The 22,831-nt window shown below is 43.0% G+C and overlaps 2 protein-coding genes across 2 annotated transcripts; both read left to right on the forward strand.

Moving 5' to 3' along the window:
* The first annotated feature begins 1,297 nt into the window (after positions 1 to 1,297).
* On the forward strand, positions 1,298 to 12,614 carry efna1b (ephrin-A1b). Its single transcript, XM_037075192.1, has 4 exons — positions 1,298 to 1,602; positions 10,181 to 10,476; positions 10,594 to 10,782; positions 10,888 to 12,614. The coding sequence occupies exons 1-4, from the start codon at positions 1,505 to 1,507 to the stop codon at positions 11,007 to 11,009; spliced, it is 705 nt and encodes a 234-aa protein (XP_036931087.1). The 5' UTR covers positions 1,298 to 1,504; the 3' UTR covers positions 11,010 to 12,614.
* Positions 12,615 to 16,346: 3,732 nt separating this feature from the next.
* slc50a1 (solute carrier family 50 member 1) lies at positions 16,347 to 22,621 on the forward strand. Its single transcript, XM_037075860.1, has 6 exons — positions 16,347 to 16,592; positions 17,681 to 17,758; positions 17,853 to 17,976; positions 18,050 to 18,211; positions 20,815 to 20,934; positions 21,048 to 22,621. The coding sequence occupies exons 1-6, from the start codon at positions 16,525 to 16,527 to the stop codon at positions 21,153 to 21,155; spliced, it is 660 nt and encodes a 219-aa protein (XP_036931755.1). The 5' UTR covers positions 16,347 to 16,524; the 3' UTR covers positions 21,156 to 22,621.
* The last annotated feature ends 210 nt before the right edge of the window (positions 22,622 to 22,831 follow it).

The raw sequence follows: 22,831 nt of genomic DNA on the forward strand, positions 1-22,831 counted from the left end.
CAACACGGCACAGCAACAACACAGTGTTAGAACATGACAACATATAACGACACAGTGACAACAACAAGAGTGCAAACACAACACAATGGATGTAGGAAATACACTGGTGCAGCACATTATCCATTTGTCAGTGGTGAAAACCACAAAATACTTTAACTCAAGTTCTGTACTTAACAACTTTGAGGTCATTGTACTTTACCTCTGAAAATCTGTACGGGTACGAGTACACTTACATAACAGAAATATTACTCAGTTACGAGTTAAACTGGCATTATGATAATACTTGAGTTAAAGCACAAAGTGTTTTTCTCACACACTTCTGAATATCAGTTACTTTTTAACCGCTGACATTAAATGCATCATGTTTTGTTGTCTTTTTGTCTGTTTGTCAGGGTTTTCACGGGACAGTTTGTGATCGGAGCCGCAAAAATGCAGACGAAAGGTTAAAATGCTAATTCAAACTGTGCTCAGTACTCAATGACGGTTTTAGAAGTGACCAAGTAGATTACACGGTGTGATGCAAACTTCAGTATTTTCGGCATCTTCATTCTTCTACTCCACCAAATTTAAGAGGGAAATGTTGTAGTTTTTACTCCACTGCATTTATTTCAAAGCTGATTGATATTCTGCTTTTTGAAAAACATGTAATCAGTTCATGAAATGATGCATTATTGTAAATGTTACATAGTTTTTAGACAAATTAGCTCCACCTCGACCAACTGCAACATTGAAGTGCTGCTTACATTTGAATACATCAATAATTATGCTCCAATAAGAGCCATTCTGCATAATAATACTTTTTTTAAAAAGTAATAGTATTTTTGATACTTTACATGCTGTTGGCAGAAAGTTTTCATATTGTGGTGTTACTACTTGTACTTCAGTAGATGACCTGAGCACTTTTGTTTTTCTGTCCTTAGTTGTATGGTGATTATTCCTTATCGTTGCCAATTGATCGTAACTATTCTAACGCCTGATAAAAGCTGATGACAGCTGACTCAACTTGAATGTAATGTCAAAAATAACCACCTGATGAGCTTCAGCTCCGTTTTCACGCTTCGCTGTTTGTTATTTCTTATCTTATCACTTTAATACGCCACTTCGAACTCTCATTTGTTTATTGTGGCTCTACGATGTCATTACAGTCGTAGTAGGGTTGTTTTTGTGTTTTCTGGTCCGAAGTGCGGGGCAGCTGGAGAGAGCGTCTCCTGTGGCTGCGGTGGGCGGCGCAACCGGATCACCTCACTCCCATTGGCTGGAGGGGTGGAGCCACTCCGAGACAAAACAGACAAGTTGCGCGTCTGTGGATCAGTCAGGAGTTGCACGAGTGTTTGGTGAGCCGCATCACTTGAAATTGCCCTTATCACTACAGCGGGTGTGTAAAAAACCCCACCGATTGGCGTCCGTGCGCGTATTTACGCATCTACATCTCCAACAACAGGCGCTTCTTTTAATCTTCGCTCACTGCTTGAATTTGGTGAGCCCCCTGTGGAGAAGAGGAACGATGGATTTGGTGTGTCTGGTGTGTTTGGCGATGAGCATCGGCGCGTTGTTCGCCTCCGCGGAGCGACACAGCGTCTACTGGAACGGCTCGAACCCAAAGTAAGTGCTGATTTGAGCTTTGATGATGGGTGTGTGTGTGTGTGTGTGTGTGCATTCATCTAAATATTAAAGGTCTGTCACTCTGCTCTGAGTAATTATGTGTATGTACCGATGCCTCCGGAGTCTAGTGGATGTGATTTACTACTTTCTTGACATGTCACACATGTTAACCTCGCTGATCCTGGGTCATTACGGCCCCGAGGTGCTGCTCGGGCTGCGACTAAGCTTGTTGTTGTGTCCATTCGTGCGACGTGTAAAGAGTTGGGCATGTGTGTTGCACGTTTAAACTCGCCTCTAACAGGATTGTGATCAGGCTGGGTGTCCAGACAGATGGACAGATTCACCACTATATTTAACCGCAACACACAGACACAGACATACTCTAATAGTAGAAAATAGACTGACAAGTATGAACTTGGCCAGTGGCGCTGTCTGAAGGGTCCTGCACCTGTGTGTGTAATGGAAAGTCTATAAGTGAGGATGAATCAGTGGGTTAATTTGATGAGGAGTTTTACACAGATACCACATCAAGGCTCAGCGTGTTATTATCAGTGTGTGTGTGTGTGTGTGTGTCAGAGATAGAGAGAGACAGAGTGAGTGAGCGAGAGGCACATATTGCTGATTATTTTGTTTTGAGGTCACAAATGTAATGCAATCCGACCACTCAGCGGAATCGATGGAGCTTGACAGACGCGCAATAGCGCAGCGCGATTTATTGAGCTTTTAGCGCGGAGCGAGTGATCCCGACGCTTGGAAGACAGTATTATTTTATAAGCGAGCTGAAACAGAAGGACAGGTCCCCCCCCTCGCTTCTTCCCCGAGAGGGGTCGATTAAAATCCGCAACAAGGGCAGAAGCTATTATGGCCTTTTAGTCTTGTCTTGATTACATTACCGGCTCTCTCTAATTGCCCTTTAAAGAATGACAATAGACGCATGGGCTGAAAAAAGAGCCCGGCAACAAGGAAAACAATTGTCTTGATAATTGGATCAGGACCCTAATGGTAAGCTCTGCCGTCATGAGCAGTGCTTGTGTCATGGGTTAGTCCATGTGTGACTCAACGGACCCGCATTGATCCACCTGAGTTTTTACACCTGAGTCACCACAGACAAGAGGGGAGGGCCAGAAGGAGGAAAGGCAAAGGAGAGGAATCAGACACCAAGCACAGTCCTTTTTGGTGTGGACAGAAAGAGGAAACTGGAGCTCCAAGTTTTCAAATAAGACAAAAAAAAAAGGCTGGCAGGCAGAGAGAAAGAAGGACGGGGGTGGTCTAACACTCAGATCTTGTGCTGTCTCTAATCCAGCCCTGGACTATTTCTGCTCTCAAATGGGAGTTGTGTAACCAGAAGAAAAACAATCATAATGTAACACTAATCCTTTTGGCTAAACACAGACCACCCCCACCCCCCGCGACAAAGACAGACATTAACTTTACACATCACAAAAAAAAAAGTGGCAATTCTGCTTCTCTTATAAGTGCCAGCCAAGACAGGTTTCTCCCTTCACTGATCTCCTCAAACACACTCTGACTGAAGAGGAGAGACGGAGACAGGGACAGAGACAGAGGGTGGCATCAGGAGGAGGATAATGGCAGCTAAAATCCAAAAGTGAAACCATAATCATCTGACCTCCACATGCTGCTCGTTTTATATATATATTTTTGTTGCCACATTTCCAGTCTAATCCCCCTTACTCCTCTATAATCCCCCCTTCTCACTCACACACACACTTTTTTCTCTCCATCATCCCTCTTCTTGTCCTCTGGTTTCCAGCTTTGACTAAAAGCACACCTGCCCGCCCCCAGTGATCAATCAGTCACCTGTTCGGTAGGATTACATAGATCCATCAGCGGGCTCCGACTGCAGCAATGCCGCGGATAATTGATGCTAATTGATTCCCGGTCTGATTGTGAGCAGCAGTGATTTGTCTTAGGTGGAGGACAGTGACCAGATGGCAGCAGTCTTCTCATTCATGTCGGATAGTAGAGGGATGTGAAGCACGCTGGCTGGCAGCAGCGTAGGTGTGTGTGTGTGTGTGTGTGTGTGTGTGTGTGTGTGTGTGTGTGTGTGTGTGTGTGTGTTTGATTTTACCCAACTTGTCAGTGCGACTCAGTGATTATGGCTTAATCCTGTTACTTCAAGTCCTGTAGGGATTTGTTATTTGTTTGTGTGTGTGTGTGTGTGTGTGTGTGTGTGTGTGTGTGTGTGTGTGTGTGTGTGTGTGTGTGTGCGTGTGTACAGTTTCCTACATGACAGGTGGGGAGGCATGTTTTCCTCAGTCCAGTCCAGTCTTGTTTTTACTGTTCATGTCTCTGCCTGTGTCAATATATATGCGAGAGAGTGTGTGTGTCTGTGTATGTGTGTGTGTGTGAGAAGGAGGGAGCAAGAGTTTGAACTTGTGCTGCCCTTTACCAGCTCTTACCAGGAAGTGATTTTTGTTTTGTTGTGGACTGAGAGTACGTGATTGTTCGCGTGTCTTTGCTTGTGTGTATTTGTGTGTGTGTGTTTGCCCCAACGTCAGAGTAAAACAAGGAGTGGCCGCTGCCGTAGGCACCCTCACCGAGACATGATAAATGTGTGACTAACACTTACACACACTGAGGGGCAAAGAGGGAGGACTTGGATGTTAATATTAGCTACAGCCAGCATTCCACCCCGCTGTTACTATACTCAACTCTGTCAGCTGTGTATAAGTGTGTGTGTGTGTTTCCTTCACTGTACCTGTCTGTTCCTCTCCCCGTCTTCACTCCCTCCACTCTCCCTAACAGCTGGGTCTCCTCCCTCCTCTGGCCCTGAACCCTTCCAGTCTCTCTATTTTTCTCTCTGCTGACAAATTTCGAGTAGATTCGAGATCTCTTCTCTGCACAGATATGGATGCTATTAACACCGGTGCTCCTTTTTGTTTAAAAAAAAAAAGGAATAAAAAGTGCTATCTCTTTGTCTGCCTTCATCCATCCAGAGTAGCTTTATTTGCCTTGCCCCCAGCGTCTGTGCAACTATCTCTATCAGGAGCTTTGGTGTAATGTAATATTCTGTTTATCTCCGTCTGTGTCTGCCTCTGCTGTTATTGAAGCAGCTTGGGGCCTGCCTTGACTTGTAAACGCGGCCCGGAGGATGAGTTTGGGGTGAAGGGGGTTGATGTCACCTGCTTAGCTCCTTAAACCCACACCACCCCCAACCCCCACCACCCCACCCGCTCCAATGTTTTGTACTTTTTTTCATACATTTTGTTCCCTCCTTCTGCCTCCTTATCCACTCATTATTTACCCCTCCCCAGCCGATGTCCCGTCTGGTTGTTGGCCTCTAATCTTGCCAGAATGAGAACACACACACACACACAGCACACACAGGCGCACACACACACTAACATAGATTACAGGCGGCTTGTAATCTGACCATCTGACCCATAGACACAAAACCATCAATCTGCTGGCTTCATTCTATATACATAAATATGTATTCATGCGTCTGTAATCCTGTGATGTAACTTCTTTATCTTTCATTTTGACCTCTATAGTCTGCATGTATCTGGGTGAGTGGGTCATTGTGTAACTGTTCCAATGTATAGATTAGTCGCTTATTGAACCTTTGAACTTTATCGCCATAATCATCCAGATGCCATCCATCCCACATCGGAACAATCAATCGCAAGCACCGCGGGACATCTCTGTGGTTTATCTTGCCCCGAATCCGGCCCATTTAATATCCGAAGGCTTTGTGTCCATTCCCCCCCTTGCTGATGTAACACTGTCCTCTTACCTAACGCACTTATAGACGTACACTCATACCTTCACGCGTCAGAGCACACAGTGGCAGCTGGGAATTTTAGTGACTACGCGCAGTTTGTAACCTATCTGTGTTTCGAGTCCTCCCTCACATCACAGTATCCATCCATTCTCCCGGCTCTTCCTCTCGCTTCCTTATCTGTGGTCCAGACTTCCTCCCCTCCCTCCATCGGTCCCCCTCTTTCTCACAGACCTTCCTCTGTTTTGTTTTTTTTTTTTGCCCCAGTAGTTTTCCACCGGAGGAGGACAGAGCACCTCTCAGCCCTGAATGGCTCTGCTAACACCAGAGAGGCCTGCTGCTTTTTCTTTCTCTCTTTTTTTTTTTTTTGCACCCGCCGTTATCGTAGTATGTGTGGGCAAGCATGCGTGTGTGAGTGTGTGTACACGGCTCATTCATAGCATTTCAGGCATACCTTGGCATCACTGTCCACTTGTAGCCCGCCGTCGCCCTCTAAAGGGCAGAATTAGCAACAGATTTCTGTCAGATGGACTTTTTCAAAGAAGAAAACTTTTTTCATGTAAGTCATAGAAATTACTGAACTTGTTCCCTCGCTCTCAGCTAAAACAGACGGACGCAGGCACACGGATTAACTCCCCGTGAACCCAACCCCTCCCCGCAACATATTATACCAAGCATGATACCATTTGGCCTTCTCCTATTCATCGCAGACAGAATGAGAGGCTACAATAAGGGGAGACCCGGTGAAAAGCTTTCGGGGGCAGAGAGTAGGAGGAGGAGCACAAGGAGGAGGAGGAAGGGTGCAGGGTGAGAGAAGGGTGAACTGGAGAAAGGGATCTGTGTTGAGAAATTAGCCTGGATGAAGAGCGCTGGTATATTATGTCAGCGTTAAGAGACAGGGCAAAATAGGGGATAGGGAGAGGGGGATGGGCCGATTTTGGCAGAATAAAAGGAGAGGCAGACGGAGGGAGGAGAGGAGGGACAGTGATGGATGGCGGGAGGGGAGAAGTTTGGAACTGAATGAGCGTTGACCACTTCTTAAAAGCGCTCATCTTGCAAGGGGAGTCTCATCGTCGTTACTGTGTCAGGCGTGCGCGTAAAGAAAGAAATGGTGAAAACCACAGAGTTAAGTGCTGGGAAGAATTCCCACCAGGGTTTCTTATTGCGAGACAATGAGATGGAGCAAGAATGAAGGTAGATTACATTTGAAGCTAATATAGAAAGACCTCTCCGTGTATATTAGATGGGCTTTAATGGAGCGTCCCACTGGTGAGCGGCTAAACCCATTAGAACCACTGACAGCTCCTCAGCCTGTGCGAGAGGAGGTGTGAATCCGCCATAGCACCGCAAATTAATAGGGTATTAAGTGTACACCTCAAAGTAAAAGCGTGTGAGAGTGCGACTGGAAATCTGATGAGCGCGCCTTGTGAGAACATAGTAAACCCCTCCAAACCGCAGCCTCCCCCTGCTGCGACATTCCAGCGTGTGCACACTTACTACTGATTACCTGCGGAGCAAATGGTCGAGGTGGCGGCGGTGGTGGTGGTGTTGGGGGGGTTTACGTCTGTTTAGTGTTTCAGTGGTGCTGACTGGTGCTGTGTGTGGAACAAACATCTCGGGCGCTGACTCAGATGCGAGTGAGCAGTTGCGACCCTGAACTCTAACCCCCTTTGACCCGGCAGTTTGAAACGCTCCCCGGAGAGACGGTGAAAGACAGAGTCCCTGCGTCAGTTGTTTGACCGAAACCAGTGAGAGCTCAGGGGACAAATGTCAGAGGGGGGGCGGGGGGCGGGGAGGAAAGACGGATGGCAGGGAAAAAGAAGGAGGAAGAGGTGTGAAAGCAGTGCAAGGACAATGCAAAGACTTCAAAGCTCCAAGTGTTGGAGAACTCACCTACTGTCATAACTACCCCTTCTGTAGCTATTTTACTATTTTATACCCTTCAAACACACGTCCTGCCCTGCTGACGCAAACGCTGGAGTGGCTCCATAGTGAGAAATGACCTTTTCTGCTAGCAGAGAGGAAGAACATCTACAGCCACCTTCAACCCTCGCTGTTTACCCACACCTCAGTCACAGAAAACACACACACACGCACACTCGAAACGCTCAGGAGGCTTCAGTGGGCCTTGATAAACAGATGTGCTCAAGCGCCCGGGGCACGAGACGCCCTGGATAGGGGTCTTCAGAGGATCCCACACCCATGAAAACATGCACACACACACACACGGGGAAGAAGAAGAAGCTGTGTGGAAAGTAGGTCTGCCACGACTCGCGCACCTGGTTCCCACTCTCGCATGCGACATAGCTATCACATCAACGCGACTCTCACCCTCCCGAGAGCTGTCAGTCAGGGCCGAGAGGAGACGCAGTGGGGAGCTTTGATGACTGAAGCGTCGGAGAGCCGGGAGGACGGAGGGAGAGGACCGGAGGAAGGCCACGGGCTAGTCTTTTCCCCACGTCCCTGACTTATGGTCTTTTAACGCAACGCAATCCACGGGGAGGGGAAGAGGAAAAAAGACTCAAGCATAAACAAATCTGGACGAAATACCGATGCAACTGCGAAACCACTGAAAGACACACTCGCCGTCACATGAGCACACATATAACACACATCCACACCAGTCAGGGCAGTGAAAGCTCCACAGGGGGTAAGGTAAAGGGGTTGAAGGGGCCCTGTAGCCTCCAGGCGTTATGTCTTTGGGGAGGGAAAGGGTATAATTACACCCCATTCATTCCTCCTCCCCTCCTTTTCTAGAGAACACGTTGGCCCCAGACCCCTAACAGCTTTTAATTAGCCAGACCAATGGAGGAGAGGAGGAGGGGGGGATGAGGAAGTGAAGAGAAGGATAAAAGGAGAGTTTTTCTTAAAAGCATGGCCCGTGAATGAAATTAGCAACAGAATCTGTTTTTTTTTTTGTTGGCTTTTGACAAGCCAGCTTTTCATGCGGAGGTCAGCCGGGCCACCAGTGAGGACGCGGTGTGGGAAAAAAAAAGTGTCTCCTATACAATTTAAGACTTCTTTACATCATAGAGAGCCGCCGCAGATCTCACAAGTGTCTTGTTTTTCTTTCTGTTATTGTTACTGACCTGACTCAAAGAAAGCAGAGCAGAGAGGAACAAGATGAGAGGAGAGATTACTCAGCCAATTAGGCGGCTATGTCTCCTTTCACTGAGAAAACGCTCGCCTCGGCAAAACACACGCAAACAAAGGGCGTGCACACCTGCGCGGGAGTGTACACACTCACAAAGAGGGAGCAGTGATTCCAAGTGGAGGGAGGTGATCAGCCCGTATAGCCTCGGATAACAAGTGTAGTGCTGTGCTCGGCTAACAAAAGCATGTTTTGACAGGTAGGTTAGCGCTAAACGAGGCACACACACAGGCAGGAAGGAGGGGTTAGAGGCCCACATTTGGAGCCAGCGTGTCTGTGACTTGGCCAGGGGGGTCCTAACAGGAGCCACAACAGTGGGGGGAGTGGGGGGGGGGGAGACGGAGTCAGAGCCACCACGTCCCGAGCTTTGAAGCTGGGGCACACACACACATAAACAATGGCAGACGCACACAAGAGCTGTTTTCTTTGTCACTTTCACTGTAAACATGTCAAACACAAGCAGTCAGTCGGTTTAAGCACAGATTGAGTCCGAGGATTAGAGCCCGTTGCCCCTGAGCATGTAATCAGAGCACTGCACAAATATCAGTCTTTCTTCACCTCCTGGCTTTCAGCTGCTTTCACATTAGTTGCAACATGTCAAGGCAGGCGCAAAACACATGTAGCGGTGCAGCAGTGGCCTCGTCTGTGTGCCGTTCACCGTGAAGGAAAGACGCATCGGTTAGGTGAAACAGAAAGTGAAGACAACCAGGTCAGGCTAAATGGGGATTTTCCCCTTTGTCCCTACAAATCTGTTCCCGACAGAGTTGTAGAATTATTGCTGATAAGTCCTACTATGGTGAAGACATAACACAACTCCATGAAAACTGTACAAGGGTTATACATTACTCTCTACTTCATTAGGGCACCGTGGGGGGGATGACAAGCAGAGGAAGCAGGCAAAGAGGAGACGGGAAGAAGGCTTAAAAAGAGCCATAAAACTAAATGAAGGGTAAAGATGAAAAGAGGGAAAGAGAGCGACAGTCTGACTGTCTCCACCCACTCTGCCTCTGTCTTTGATGGAATCGGAGAGGAGTTGAGAGCCAGAGATAAGGACAGAGACGGCAAATAAGTTAGGTTAGAAATTGGTTTTGGGGAGACTTGACGGAAAGCGCTGAGTTGAGAGAGATTGGACTTTAAAATCTCATCCTCTTACAAGCAGGTGAGAGGTGAATCACTGCCGACGGCGAAACGAGAAGAAGGTGTGTGTGTGTGTGTGTGTGTGTGTGTGTGTGTGTGTGTGTGTGTGTGTGAGTGGGATGGTGGTAGGGCTTTATGAGACCGGGTGTGTTCCCTGGTCCGCAAACAAAGTGAAACAAGTCCGGCCTGATCCGGCTCTTTCTAATTCTGTCGCGGTGACGACATGCTCGCACAGGAACACCGAAAAAAAAAACACGACAACACAAACCTGCTCACATGGCACCTGAATTACAGCCGAGCAGCTCGACCGGTGTGTTGACATGTGTCAGTCGTGTGAGTAAGTCTTTTGTCCGTCGCCGTGCGTGTCTGTGTGTGATTAGCCTTACTTTAGTCCCAACACGTGCATTTTGTGTGAGGCAAGCTTTCAGGGTGTGTGGGGATGATATTATCCACCCATTATTCATGCTGTTATGAATTTTTTGCAAAAAAAAAAAAAGCAGTGGAGAACATTTGTCAGTAACCTCCTCTTTCTTCCTGTCTCCCTGCAGCTTCCTGTGGGATGAGTACACGGTGGAAGTGCGTATCAACGACTATCTGGACATCATCTGCCCCCACTACGCCCACGGCGAGGTGTCATCGCATGCAGCCGAACGCTATGTGCTGTACATGGTGGAGAGGGAGGACTACGAAGTGTGTAAACCTCACTCCTTCGACCAGCTCCGTTGGGAGTGCTCGCGGCCGTTCGCTCCCCACGCTCCTGAGAAATTCTCTGAGAAGTTCCAGCGCTTTACTCCCTTCACCCTTGGCAAGGAGTTCAGACAGGGGGAGAGCTATTACTATATCTGTAAGTATCAAGTTGTTTTGTTTTTTTTTGTTTTTTTTTTCAGATCAACTCATTGTGATCCTAAGCATGGATCTTGTATTAAACTGTTCCCTCTTTCTTCTTCTGACTTTTCCACAGCCAAGCCAATGCATCACCATGGCCAGGACTGCCTGAGGCTGAGAGTGGATGTTGTCGGACACAAAGGCTCTGGCAAGAACCACGTAGATAAATCCAAGGCACATGACGCAGGAAAAAGCGTGGATGGAGGAAAAGGGATGTTTCCTGCTGCTGGAGGAGTTCACAACCCCTCAAACCGGCTCCCAGCAGGTGATGATTCTTCTTTAAAAAAATAAAAATAAAATACCATTAGGATAATCACAGCTGCCATGAAGAAATTACAAAATCTAATACTGACTCGCTCTTTTTTCTCAGATGACCCTGCTGTGATGGAGCCAAACGTTCAGAGGAGTATCGGGAGTTCAGGTGTACAGCTGGTCTCCTTCCCACTCTTCTTCACTGTGATCCCAGTCTTATTAGCTCTGATGCTACAATAAGGCTGAAAGCCACAACAGAGACAATGCTATTCCAATGCTGGACATTGGGACCATGAACACTCGAGAGACTTTTCTTTTTTTTTTTTTTTATACAGATTGTTTTTTTACGAGCATGAACTGTGCTGTCAGTGTGTGTTTGCGTGTTTGTTTGCGTGAGTGTGGGACGTGGATCGTTCTGAAGACGAGGACCTCAAAGATCTTTTTTTTTTCTTTTTTTTTTTTTTACTGTACTAAGAGGATGGAAATTCTCATTTTTGACCATTTTAAGGTGCACACTTCTTTTCAGTCATAATGAACAAAACTGCGAGCAAATTGATCAAAAATTCTTAATTCACAAGAGGGTAACATTGTCCCCATCATGCTGTGGTTTTTTTTCATACAGTTGGTACAGATTTGCGTTCTACTTCTCATCACCAAGTTCTGATGTCATTTTTCTTCCTCTACATGTAGAGAAATTATTAATTCTGTCTCTTGCGAATGTTGTAGGCTCACTGCCAAAGTAGTATCCATTATGTAGGATTTTTGTCATGTTGTTGTGTAGCACTCAGCTCCTTGGTATATCTTTTAAAGTGTCTCAAGCACCACTGTCACATTCACACAAAAGCTGACATCACATGATTCAGCTGCCGTGGGTTTCGATGAACAATGATCAAAATGACCGACATTAAGTTCAATTTAAATACCCAAGAGAACAAATACTTAAATCCAGACAAGTGGCTCTCAACCCATTTCTCCCCCCTTTTTATCTCACGAGCACTTCAAGTGATGCCTACTGCTACTGATGCAGATTACTAACTTATGAAGACATTTCGCTGGAAACATTAAAAAAAAATTGTAATTATTGGCAGAATGTGAAGTAATACCAGTTCATCATGATGACTGTATCACATTGCAAAGATATTTACTGAAGTTAGCATGCTGATAACCAGTTAGCCCCGACCTGACGTCCAAAGCTCCGGTGCTAGCGGTTGTAAACAGCTATGCTCCCTGACCAGACTGCTGGCTGCATGGCTAACTGAGCTAACAAGCTAAGGACAACTACAGTTAGCAGCAGTTAGCGGTCACTCTAGCAAAATGCTGCGCTTATTTGTTTTGAATTTGACAGGTGGTCAGTTCTTACATGTGGAATATTTCAACAGTAAAGAAATATCATGACTGTCATTTTTTTTATATACATATTCAGTGATGTATTTTAGAAAAAAAGGCACCACATTAATTTGGATCCCAAAAAAGACCTATTTATTTTCTCATGTCTTCTTTAGTAAATGTTCTCTTGAGGTTGAGAGCCTCTGGTCACCACCACAGACACACTAACAGGAGTTTCAGGGAGCTGAGCTTCTTCAATACTTATGGTTGTTAACTCATTTCTACCATCTCGACGGTACCATGGTACACTGTCCGCTGTGCAGATGTGATCCCACTTGCACAATGTCAAACCTCAAACTGAAGGGACTTCCCAGAATGCATTCACAGTTGTTTATTTTCTTGTCAAACATGCGTGTCATTTTGTAAATGTTTATATGTACATTTGTATATAGAGAAAACTATAAGAAACTGTTTTAAGATGTGAGAAATCTTTAGTGAAATAAAAAAAAAAGATTGTGATGTAATAAAACTGTCTGTCTGGTTTTTATCAGCTCTACTTAAATATCTTTTTGCACTCATCCCACTGATGTCATTGAAATTTGGATGGATGACACAATATTTTGGCAAAGCGATCCATCTCCTGTCCGAGAAAATCTCTCCAGCACCCACCAAATTTCCGCCCCCAGGTCTTTCCCAACCTCTGTTTCTCATCCCCTCTCTGACTTTCATCCCTGGTGACATCGCTTTAGATTTCACAGTCTGAAAACCAAACCCGAGAACCGAGAGGGGGACGATGAAGGAGCGAGAGAGCGGGATGGTGCTGGGAGAGAGGCCCACAAGCAAACTGACAACTGGGTGTGAGGGTGTCACTCTCGCCTCCTCGCTCACACGCTTTCATTCTTTTTTTTTTCCGCCAGTTCTTTTACTGCTCTGTACATCCTCTTTGGAGAGAAAAGCTGAACATCCTTCTGCACAGTGGTATGCTGGAGTGAAGAGCAGCACAGCGTGCAAACCTCAGAGCTGACTGAAAACTGTCAAAAGTCACTATCCCCTGTAAAAACTACGCAACATATACATTCAAAACCAGAACATAAAACTGAGCTGTTTGTTTTTCCAGAATCACGTCATAGCTTGAATTCTCTGCAGATGATCACACAGGCTCAAGAATCCTTTTGCAATGGGCATCCATGTACAGTATATGTATAGCTCTGTGCAGTAGGTTAACGCAGGACAGCCTCTCACTGTGCCTGAGACAGAAGACTAAAATGATAACCTAACATGGCAGTATGCAGGGTGATGTTTCAGCTCAAGATGGTGTCATACACCAAAGTGCACAGATCAGTTTGATGCAGTCAAATTTCAACTGTATGAAAAATCTATACTCTATTAAATCTGCAATTACATTTAGTAAAACCAAAAGTCAAAGTTATTACAACAAGAAGAACAACAACAAGTTGTTAAGAACAACAACAAACAAATCCCTAAAATTGGAAATGAAATTTCCAGAACTGTACCTTTAGAAACTCTCCTTACTCTCCTTACGGTTATCATTATTTTAGATGCTTTGGAGGAATTCATGCAAATCAAAATGGATGCCAGCTGGTGCAAGATCAGCCACGGTGAACCAAAACATAAATATTCTAGCACACACCAGGGTACATACATTTTTTTAAATCAACAATTTACATTAAAAACAACAAGGACCAAACAGTAATCTCTATTCTCAATTGCCATCAGATGTTTCTTCAAATTAGACATGTGATGCTCATTTTCAGGTTCAAAATTTTGTTTTGTGTTACTGACCCAACACCAACGTTTACAACAACAGCGCAGCTCTCCTAAATCAATTCTTGCATGCCAAACAAGGCATTAGGCATAAATTATGCAGATGTGTGACATGATGACATAGTGTGATGTCACTAAGTCACAGAATTAAAGGCAGGTACCTCAGTGTTTCCTGTGGGAGAGAGGAGCTTCTGGTGCTTTTCAATTTTCAAGAGCTTTTACGTGCACATGAACCATAACACACCTAAAGACAGGCAAAGAAAACCTGAATGAAAAAGCATTATAGGTCTCCATTAAATAATCAGGTGCTGAATATCAAAGAAACTAGACAACAACAATAGGCAATAGCAACTATGAAAACATGATAATAGACATTTTCATTTTCATGAATTAATGAGATACAAAAATTATATCAGAGTGCAAACCTTCCTAGGGTACATACACGTCTGTAGGACATCATACCATATGTTATACTGCAAAGTACATGAAGTAAATTGTTTTGCATAATATTCCCCCTTGCAATGAATTCAAGTAAAATTATGAAACAAAACAAAAAACATAGTTAGTTTTATCCCTGACGAGTGACATATGTTACTGTGAATATCTGTACTTTCGAAAGACTCATTTCAAATGTTTGGAAAACTATAGATGATTCAATCGTGGGTTACTTTTGAAAGATGCTTGAAAAGTTGAATGATGTCTGAATATCAAGTCTAGACGAAGATTTTCTTTGTTCAACACCTAATGGAACCCGACGAGCTTTACTGTCACACAGAGAAAAGGGATTACAATTTAATAACAGTGGTCAAATATAAACCATGAACACGAAAATGTTCTGCAGCTTTATAGAAATGGAATTAAAAAATACTTACGCAATAAATCAAGTGAAAAAAAAAATTTAAATGTCAAACAGATGCAAACTTGAAAAAATGGAAGGGAAGAAAGTGAGAAAATTACACATCAAAGACTGTTAAAGGTCAAGTTTGAGAGATTTTGAGTGCAGTGTGAAGAAAGCGATTGTTAAAGAGCTTCAGAGCGACGAGGCTGCGCTGCTGAAAGCCTCATCCACCCCGCTGATGCTCCGTCCTGACAGCTGGACGCGGGAGAGAGGAGCCAATGATGCTCCGTAATGGCAGGGGAGGGGCACAGAAACTTAATGGGGACGTTTTAGGTGATGAGCATTAAATCCACCTGAACTTATCTAAATGAGAAGGCGACGGTAGTTAAAGGTTTTAATTCATGACTTGAAATATGAGTCCTCATCTTAAATGCTGGATGTAATATCCATGAAATAACATTCCGCAGCCTCAATGGCCCACTGTCTAGTTGAAAAATGATGCACAGGGAATGAAATAAATCAAATCACACCAGTGCTCCCATGTGGAGAGTGTTTTAATTGTCATACAGTAAAATGACTGCATTTTAAGAGGAAGAGGAAGAACGGTGAAATAAAGAAGATTGTTATAGTTAGTCAAGATGTTTTTTATCACATCTGGTCACATTTAACAAAGCTATAACCTGCTTATGGCCCTTCATCGCAGGATGGGCATATGGACTTCTCATACGTACGTTCCACTCGATCAATCAAACCAAAGAGGGAATCCTTTCTTCTCACTATTTTGTAAAAGTTAATATATAAGAATTATTTCTTGAGGACACTTAAGATGGCTATGACTATGAAGAGTAAAGTGGATCTCAACCACTTCAGTGCAGTTCAGTGCCACAACCTGAACCCCACACCAAGAACTACTGATAAAAACTGATGTAAATGTATGTTAGTCTGTTTATAACAAAATAAACTGTGTCTACTGAAAGGAGTACTACATAGTTTTAGGGAAGGAATTTTAGTCAGAAGAGAAAGATATTAATTGACCAATTTATTTTTGCTTCAAAACACTAAATAAACAAACTCTCTTTGTTTTCATGACTGAATAATCTGAAAAAAAAAAAACTGAGCTCAAAGGACGACACAATTTCATACTGTTTTACTTTGTTTGTATGTGGCGGACCCTGCCACATTTCCAGCTTCAAACAGTGATCTGTGGATCTTATTTTCCTCTGAGAACAGCTTGTCTATTCAATATGGGAACAATATATACATTTCTTTTTTAAATTTGTATCATTTCCTAATCAATATTGTAAATATATAAAAACAAAGAGTCTGGATTGCGTCTCTAAAACTACTTAGTGCCCCTTTACAACTCCTCCTGTTTTGAGAAGCTCAATATGAAACATCCACCTGTTAATCTTCTTCTCTTTCGTGATGTTTCCTCGACGTGAGATCAATGTGATGAATAAAGTTTAACTTAACTGATTAGAACTCCCATCATCGTCCCAGACAGTACAGTCTTTCTAACCCAGGTACTAAAATCCAAATTCAACGTCATGACGTAAATCGCGACGTCCCTCGTCGTTACAGCTCCCTATTGGAGCAAATCCACCCCACCTGCTTTATCGCACAGCCAATCAGAGTGCGGAAACACAGTGTACACTGACTGCAAACACGGAAACAGAGAGACAGAGACGTCAGCTTTGTTAAATTCCTGCTGTAATTTAATGAAATATAAGCGTGCGTGGTTAAAAGCAGACATTTCTCGTTAGAAACGGAACCGAGCCGTGCGTTGGTACCTTTTTCTCCTGTTCTATGGATTTGTTGCAGCTTCTGTCATGGGCCTGCATCGTGTTTACAGTCGGGATGTTCTCGACTGGACTGTAAGTTGAATTGCTCGTTCATAAGTCATCGTCATCGTTTATCCTCGTTTGCTCCTGGTACTGCGTCAGCCTGGGAGAAAACATGAGGGCGGACTTTATGAAGCAGGTCCACTTTGCCTGCATGTCTGAGCCCCTGTCAGCCACGGGCATGCTGACTTGTGAAAGAATGCGCTGATATATGATGCCAGATAGTATTGGTGTCATTCACACTGGGGAGGGAGCTGCATGGGGTCATGTCCCCAACACTCCTGGAAGCGGCACATCTTGTCCCCGTCACTCTTTCAATGCAGAATAATAATTTAAAAGAAAACATCGTTTGAAAAATAAGGAACAAAAATTGTAAGAAAATCTAACCCAGGACCTGGTTTATTAAAGAGGTCACATTATGCTTTTGGGGGTTTTTGCATTTCATTTGATAGTGTTTATGTAGCATTTTTGTGCATGTAAAAGGTGAGCAATCGAGTTAGGCTACTCTCTCCCACAGGAAACATTGCTCCTGCACTGCCTGAAACGCCTGGTTTGGAGTTGAGTTACTTTCTGCTGTAGCGTTGTTATTTTAGATCACACTACCTTGCTTGGCATGGCTGGCCCTGCTCTGCCTCTGATGGGCTACACCCGACCCGCTAAGTAATGTGCATATGCAGCTTAACATAAGATTGAACAGAGGCGAGATGAAGTTAAAGCAGAAAACAATGCCTATGGTTGTTTATATTGACTAAAGCTGCTGTAACTTCCTGTCTGTTTTGCATTTAGCAGTCTCCTCCCTCCTATATGTCACCACACCACATTCCGCATTTTGCTCCTGCACTTTATCAAATGTGTACTTACTGTAGCCTACTTTTCTATGATTGAGTATCCTACTACTGTATTAGTTAGTCAACTAGTTGATGAAAAGCAAATTAATTGTCAACTAGTTGAATAAGTGATCAATTGTCTCATGCAAAAATTGTCTGATATTTTTTGGTTCCGGCTTCTTAAATGTAACAAACTGTTGTTTTTTTTTCATCAAAATAGCTGTTAGTTGCAGCTGTAGCGTGTCTCTCTTTCTTTACTTATTTGTTCATTTGTTTATCTGTGTGTGTTTTTAGGACCGACCTGAAGAAGATGAGAGAATCCAAAAGTGCTGACAATATCCAGTTTCTCCCTTTCCTCACCACGTGTCTTAAGTGAGTGTGTGTTGTGCCGTCCTTGATCCCTCACTTTAGTAGCATTGTCGTCCTGTTCTGCTCAGCACACCTAATGCTCCCCTTGTTTCCATAGTAACCTTGGCTGGTTGTATTACGGGCTTCTGAAGAGAGATCAGACAATCGTCCTGGTCAACATCATTGGAGCTCTGCTCCAGATCCTCTACATCATCGTGTACATCCACTACACAAAACAAAAGGTCAGCTGGGTCTCATGTATACAACTCAACTTTATATCAGTGTGTTGTGACACTCAGCATCTGTGTGTTTCAGAGGGTGGTGATGTCTCAGGCCTTAGCAGCAGGGATGGTGCTGATCTGCGGCTGGTTCTACTTCTCAATGTTCCTCCCTGAGGGAGACACTCGGCTCAGCCAGCTTGGCCTCACCTGCAGCGTGGTCACAGTCAGCATGTACCTGTCCCCGCTCACCGACCTGGTACAGCTCACATGCAGAACAGACACACAGCATATATAAAAAAAAACAACAACAACAAATGAACTGACTCGTCTCACTGGATTCATGGATAATGTGCTTTTGAAGTGATGTTTTTTGAAGTCTCAGTTGGTCTGATAAGCGTTAAAAATATCTTTTATCTCACAGAAAATGCTGATATTCACATTATAAAAAGTGATGAAAATATCATACGCTTAATTGATTTGTCAGTGGACAAAAATATTGTGTTGTGAACGTGTCTGTCTTTGACGTCACCAGTCAAAGAAAAATTGGTCCCAGCCCATGCTTTTTGTGTTTTATATCACAGTCAGCTGCAGGTTGAAGGACAAGACAGGCAGTTTTGAGACCTCAACTTGGAATTTGAAAAATATTTAATGATTAACCAGCTCATCCCTAATCTTGCTAAGATTAGGGGGGAGAATTGATTAACATTGATTTTATTTATGTCAATACCCTTATCATTTCTGCTTTTTGGTGGGATTCACCATCAACTCAGCTGTTATCTTTGAGTCTGAACACAGTGTAGAAATGGAGAAGACAAAAGGCATGAATGTGAGTTGATTTTTGTTTAGTCGATTTTATAAGGGATTAACGCATGGAATTTGATTGAAAAAAACAGGCATATTCAGGTGGCTGGTATTAGCAAGGTACCAAACTGCAACCAAAGAACAAAATAATTGATACTTACTTACAATACTTCTGTTGAGAGAAGATAAGTAGTGAAGTTACTAAATCATTGCTCAGCTCAGAATGATACTTCTCATCCATGATGAATAGTGATTGCTAAACCCAGAGAAAGAGAAAGTGCAGTCAGTTTCCTCTGACGTGTGTTGTTTAGTTATTATTATTATTATTATTATTATTATTATTATTATTATTATTATTATTATTATTATTATTATTATTATTTAATTATGCAATATTCCCTTTTTATTGATTTGTTAATTCATACTGCATGGCCTCTAAGTTGCACATTAGCGCCTCTTTTCAATGTCTCTTTTTAACACAAATGTATGACTTTGATTTAAGAAACTCAGCCTTTTCTCAGAATATTACCTCTCTCTCTGTGCTGATTATTTTTCCTACTATGGCCCTAATAGTCTGTCCTAGTTTTCTCTCTCCTTTCTATAAAATTGCGATACTTGAACATTATGGCTACGTTCAATCCAAACAGCTCGAGCACATTTAGTTTAGCTTTTCTGACCATATGCTTCATTGAACTTGTGTACAGACAGCTGGCAGCATCTGTTCAGTCTAACTCGGTCAACTCTGCACGTGCAGATATTTACCACTGAAGGAATCAATCCCCTGTTCTCTGTCTTTACTTTTGTCTCTTTGAGTCATCTCGTCTTGTTCTCCGTTCACTGTCCTGTTTGTCTCCTTCCCTCCATCTGACTCACAGCCCTGAATGACCCCTAGTCAGTTTCCTGCCTTTCTTTCCCTCATCTGCATCTTCCTGTTATTCTCAGTATCTGTTTGTTTCTTGTCCCCTTGGCTCCAGGCTGTTATCTCCTTACAGTTCACGTGATTTTATGGTGGCACTAAATCTCAAGCCACACTCATGACAACCTAAACCTTAAGATGTGATACTGATTTTTAGAGGGGAAATGGTTTACTGCAACATACTTTAGTGGTTTGGTCACTTGTGTTTTATCGTTAATATTCACTTGCGATCACAAAGCTGCTGAGATCGAGGGATGTGAGGATATAACAAAAGAGCAGGATAGTAATGCACACTGTTATATTAATAAGACAAACATTAAAATCTATCTAATTAGTACACTCATCACAGTTTCCTGGCGAACTTTTTGGTTAACCTCAGAGCTTTCATTCTTCCATATTGACATTGTTGTTTCAGATCTCAGCAAATACTTTGGTGAGTCTAAGAGCTCGATTATGCTAGAAAAGAACAACTTCTTGCAATGTTTCTTCCAACAATGTTGCAATAAACTGTAGTGTTTCTCGCTGCTTTGAACAGGATCACTTAACTGCAGCCGGCCATCACAGAGAGGATTGAGACCAGTGCACGTTTTCAGACAGTCTGTACTAGAAGATGGTCATAGTGTTGTGACAGAAATAGACTTGGAGGCAACAGAACAAGCTGGAAGCAGAACATTGTATTGCCTTATGAAGTCATTATCATGGTTACATTAGCTAACATTTGCCTTTTTAATAATCCAACAGACAAAGAGCAACATTAGCATCAATTTGAAGTTGTGTTTCTGGCCACTAGACATATTAAGGTCTAATATTCACTGTTTTTAGTTTTGATTAAATCTTCAGTCGGCTCCTGACAGATAATATCTGGCTCTTTAGCTGCTAAATGTTCCACTTTGTTTACTAGCTTGTGGGCACTAAGCAGGAGAGATTTAACCAAACCATTTCAGTTTCAACCTCTTAAACCAAAACAATAAACTGAAAGATGCCAACATGCACCAAGAACAAAAGGGACGGAACAGAGCTTTCACATTACTCATAATAATCGTATCCGTCATTGATAGAACAAAAAAAAAACCTAATCAATTATAAAACATAAAATTGATTAAGTGATTGTTGCTGTCCTCTCCCTCTTTCTTTACTTTTAGGTAGGAATAGTGCGCAGTGGTGACGTGCAGTGCTTGTCCTTCCCACTGACGGTAGCCACCTTGTTCACTTCAACTTCCTGGGTCCTCTACGGCCTCCAGCTGAACGACTATTTTATTGTGGTAAGAGAGAGAGCGACTGTCACACCCGTGAACACAGCTTTCAACACTGTTTCTCTATTCAAATAAAACACATCACCCATAATGCCTTTTTTTTCTGTTTGTTTACATTCCAGGTCCCAAACATGCCGGGTATCTTCACCAGCCTCATCAGATTTTATCTGTTTTGGAGATTTGCATCTGTCAATCAAGGCTCCCCGTCCTATAAGCCTATGCATTTATGAGAATATCAGGGGTGGGGTCCAGCTATGAAAGACGAAAAGAGATGACAGATCTGCTGTCTCCATGGAGAGCTGCAGCAGAGCGCTCCCGTCACTCGTCTTGTATTTTTAATCAAACAGAGAGACAGAGTTACAGGAGGAGCTGTTTATGGACGACGCCACTGGCAAAATGGAGTTCATGTCTTGTGTTTGTTGATCATTGTTTGTTAATCATTTGGGGGAGGTATATCAGTTATTCAGTTAAAGGGACAGTTCACCCCAAAGTCAAAAATACATATTTTTCCTCTTACCTGTAGCACTATTTATCCATCTAGAATGTTTTGATGTATGCTGCTGAGTTTTGGAGATACAGTATCAGCTGTAGAGATGTCTACCATCTCTGGAATATGATAGGACTAAATGGCATTCTGGCTTGTGATGCTCAAAGCACCATTAATAATTATATCTTGTCCACGAGTAGAGTCATGCTAGAGGTTCCATGCTAGAAGTTCCTAGTCCCATGAATGTCTCAAGGTTCCTAGGTGAAAACGAGGTTGTGATTCGTGGAAAGAGACACTGCTGTTGAGTTTTTTCCATTTGATTTTTATTGCCGTCTAGTTCCATTATATTCAAGAGAAGGCGGACATCTCTTTGGCCGATTAAATCAATATAGATGGATAAATAGCACTACATAGGTATTTTTCATTTTGTTGTGAACTGTCCCTTTCAGAAAAAAACACTTTAATTATTTCGTTTCTGGAGCTATTTGTTAGAATTGCAACTCCCCTCCGTGTCCTTCAAGTGCCTTCTGTTGGATCATATTTGCTATTACAGATCAATGGCATTTGCTGATCACCAACATGTGGGGAGACTTGCCATCTGTTCACAATCCAGTGGATGGATCAAATCTTCCTCCTCTCACACGAGCCAAAGATTTTGTGGAGCTGTTACTTGTTGGCTGCTGTTTTAATATTACATATAGTTGCCATGGTCCCTGATACTCATGTATGGAATAATGTAGTAAAAAGTTTCAGATTTTGTGCCACATCTAGATGAGGAAATTAGGATTTCATATCTCTTTAGAGCTGGTACTAATGTCTCTATTGCTCGGTTACATATATTTGTTCAGAATTGTTTTTCTATATATATATTTTTTTTTATACAGAATATGTATGTTGGCTTACGTCCAATATAAAATATTGTATACGCATATGGTGAATGCTATTTTTATAAGCTCTTGTATACAAGATTAATTGAATAAGATATTAACACGGCAGGTTTTATTTACAGGGATGAATGATGTTTACCTTCCTGGTGGCTGGTTGTCATGGATAACAGAGTCTTGCTTGTCCCCTCATTATTATCTGTAATAAGGACATATGTTAAGCAAATTAAACAGCTGAGAGTCAGTGCTGATTCACTACACTTCTAAAGGATGTCAGATCTATCAAGGTGACCTGTGAATAAATTTTTACTTTAACTATCAGTTACTTTAATTTGCTGATTGCTTGTTAGGTTGTGAACATGAACGATTTTTGAGGTGAGAAAGTCGCACTTGACCATCTTTCAAGTAGGAAGATTTGTGCTGTAGTTTAGAGGTTTTTGTTTTGGACGCAGTAATGAGCTTACATGCAGATGTGTGGCGATAAGTGTATGTGGGGGGGGGGGGATTGGGTTGGTTGTGCAAGAAGAGACAAAAG

Source organism: Acanthopagrus latus, chromosome 17 (genome assembly GCF_904848185.1).
Source record: "Acanthopagrus latus isolate v.2019 chromosome 17, fAcaLat1.1, whole genome shotgun sequence".
Taxonomy (NCBI): Eukaryota; Metazoa; Chordata; class Actinopteri; order Spariformes; family Sparidae; genus Acanthopagrus; species Acanthopagrus latus.

Coding starts and splice junctions, on each gene's coding strand:
- slc50a1 (XM_037075860.1), top strand. CDS start 16,525: ATGGATTTGTTGCAGCTTCTGTCATGGGCCTGCATCGTGTTTACAGTC. Junction 17,759..17,852: donor TTCCTCACCACGTGTCTTAA/GTGAGTGTGTGT, acceptor TTGTTTCCATAG/TAACCTTGGCTGGTTGTATT. Junction 18,212..20,814: donor TGTCCCCGCTCACCGACCTG/GTACAGCTCACA, acceptor CTTTACTTTTAG/GTAGGAATAGTGCGCAGTGG.
- efna1b (XM_037075192.1), top strand. CDS start 1,505: ATGGATTTGGTGTGTCTGGTGTGTTTGGCGATGAGCATCGGCGCGTTG. Junction 1,603..10,180: donor TGGAACGGCTCGAACCCAAA/GTAAGTGCTGAT, acceptor GTCTCCCTGCAG/CTTCCTGTGGGATGAGTACA. Junction 10,477..10,593: donor GGAGAGCTATTACTATATCT/GTAAGTATCAAG, acceptor ACTTTTCCACAG/CCAAGCCAATGCATCACCAT.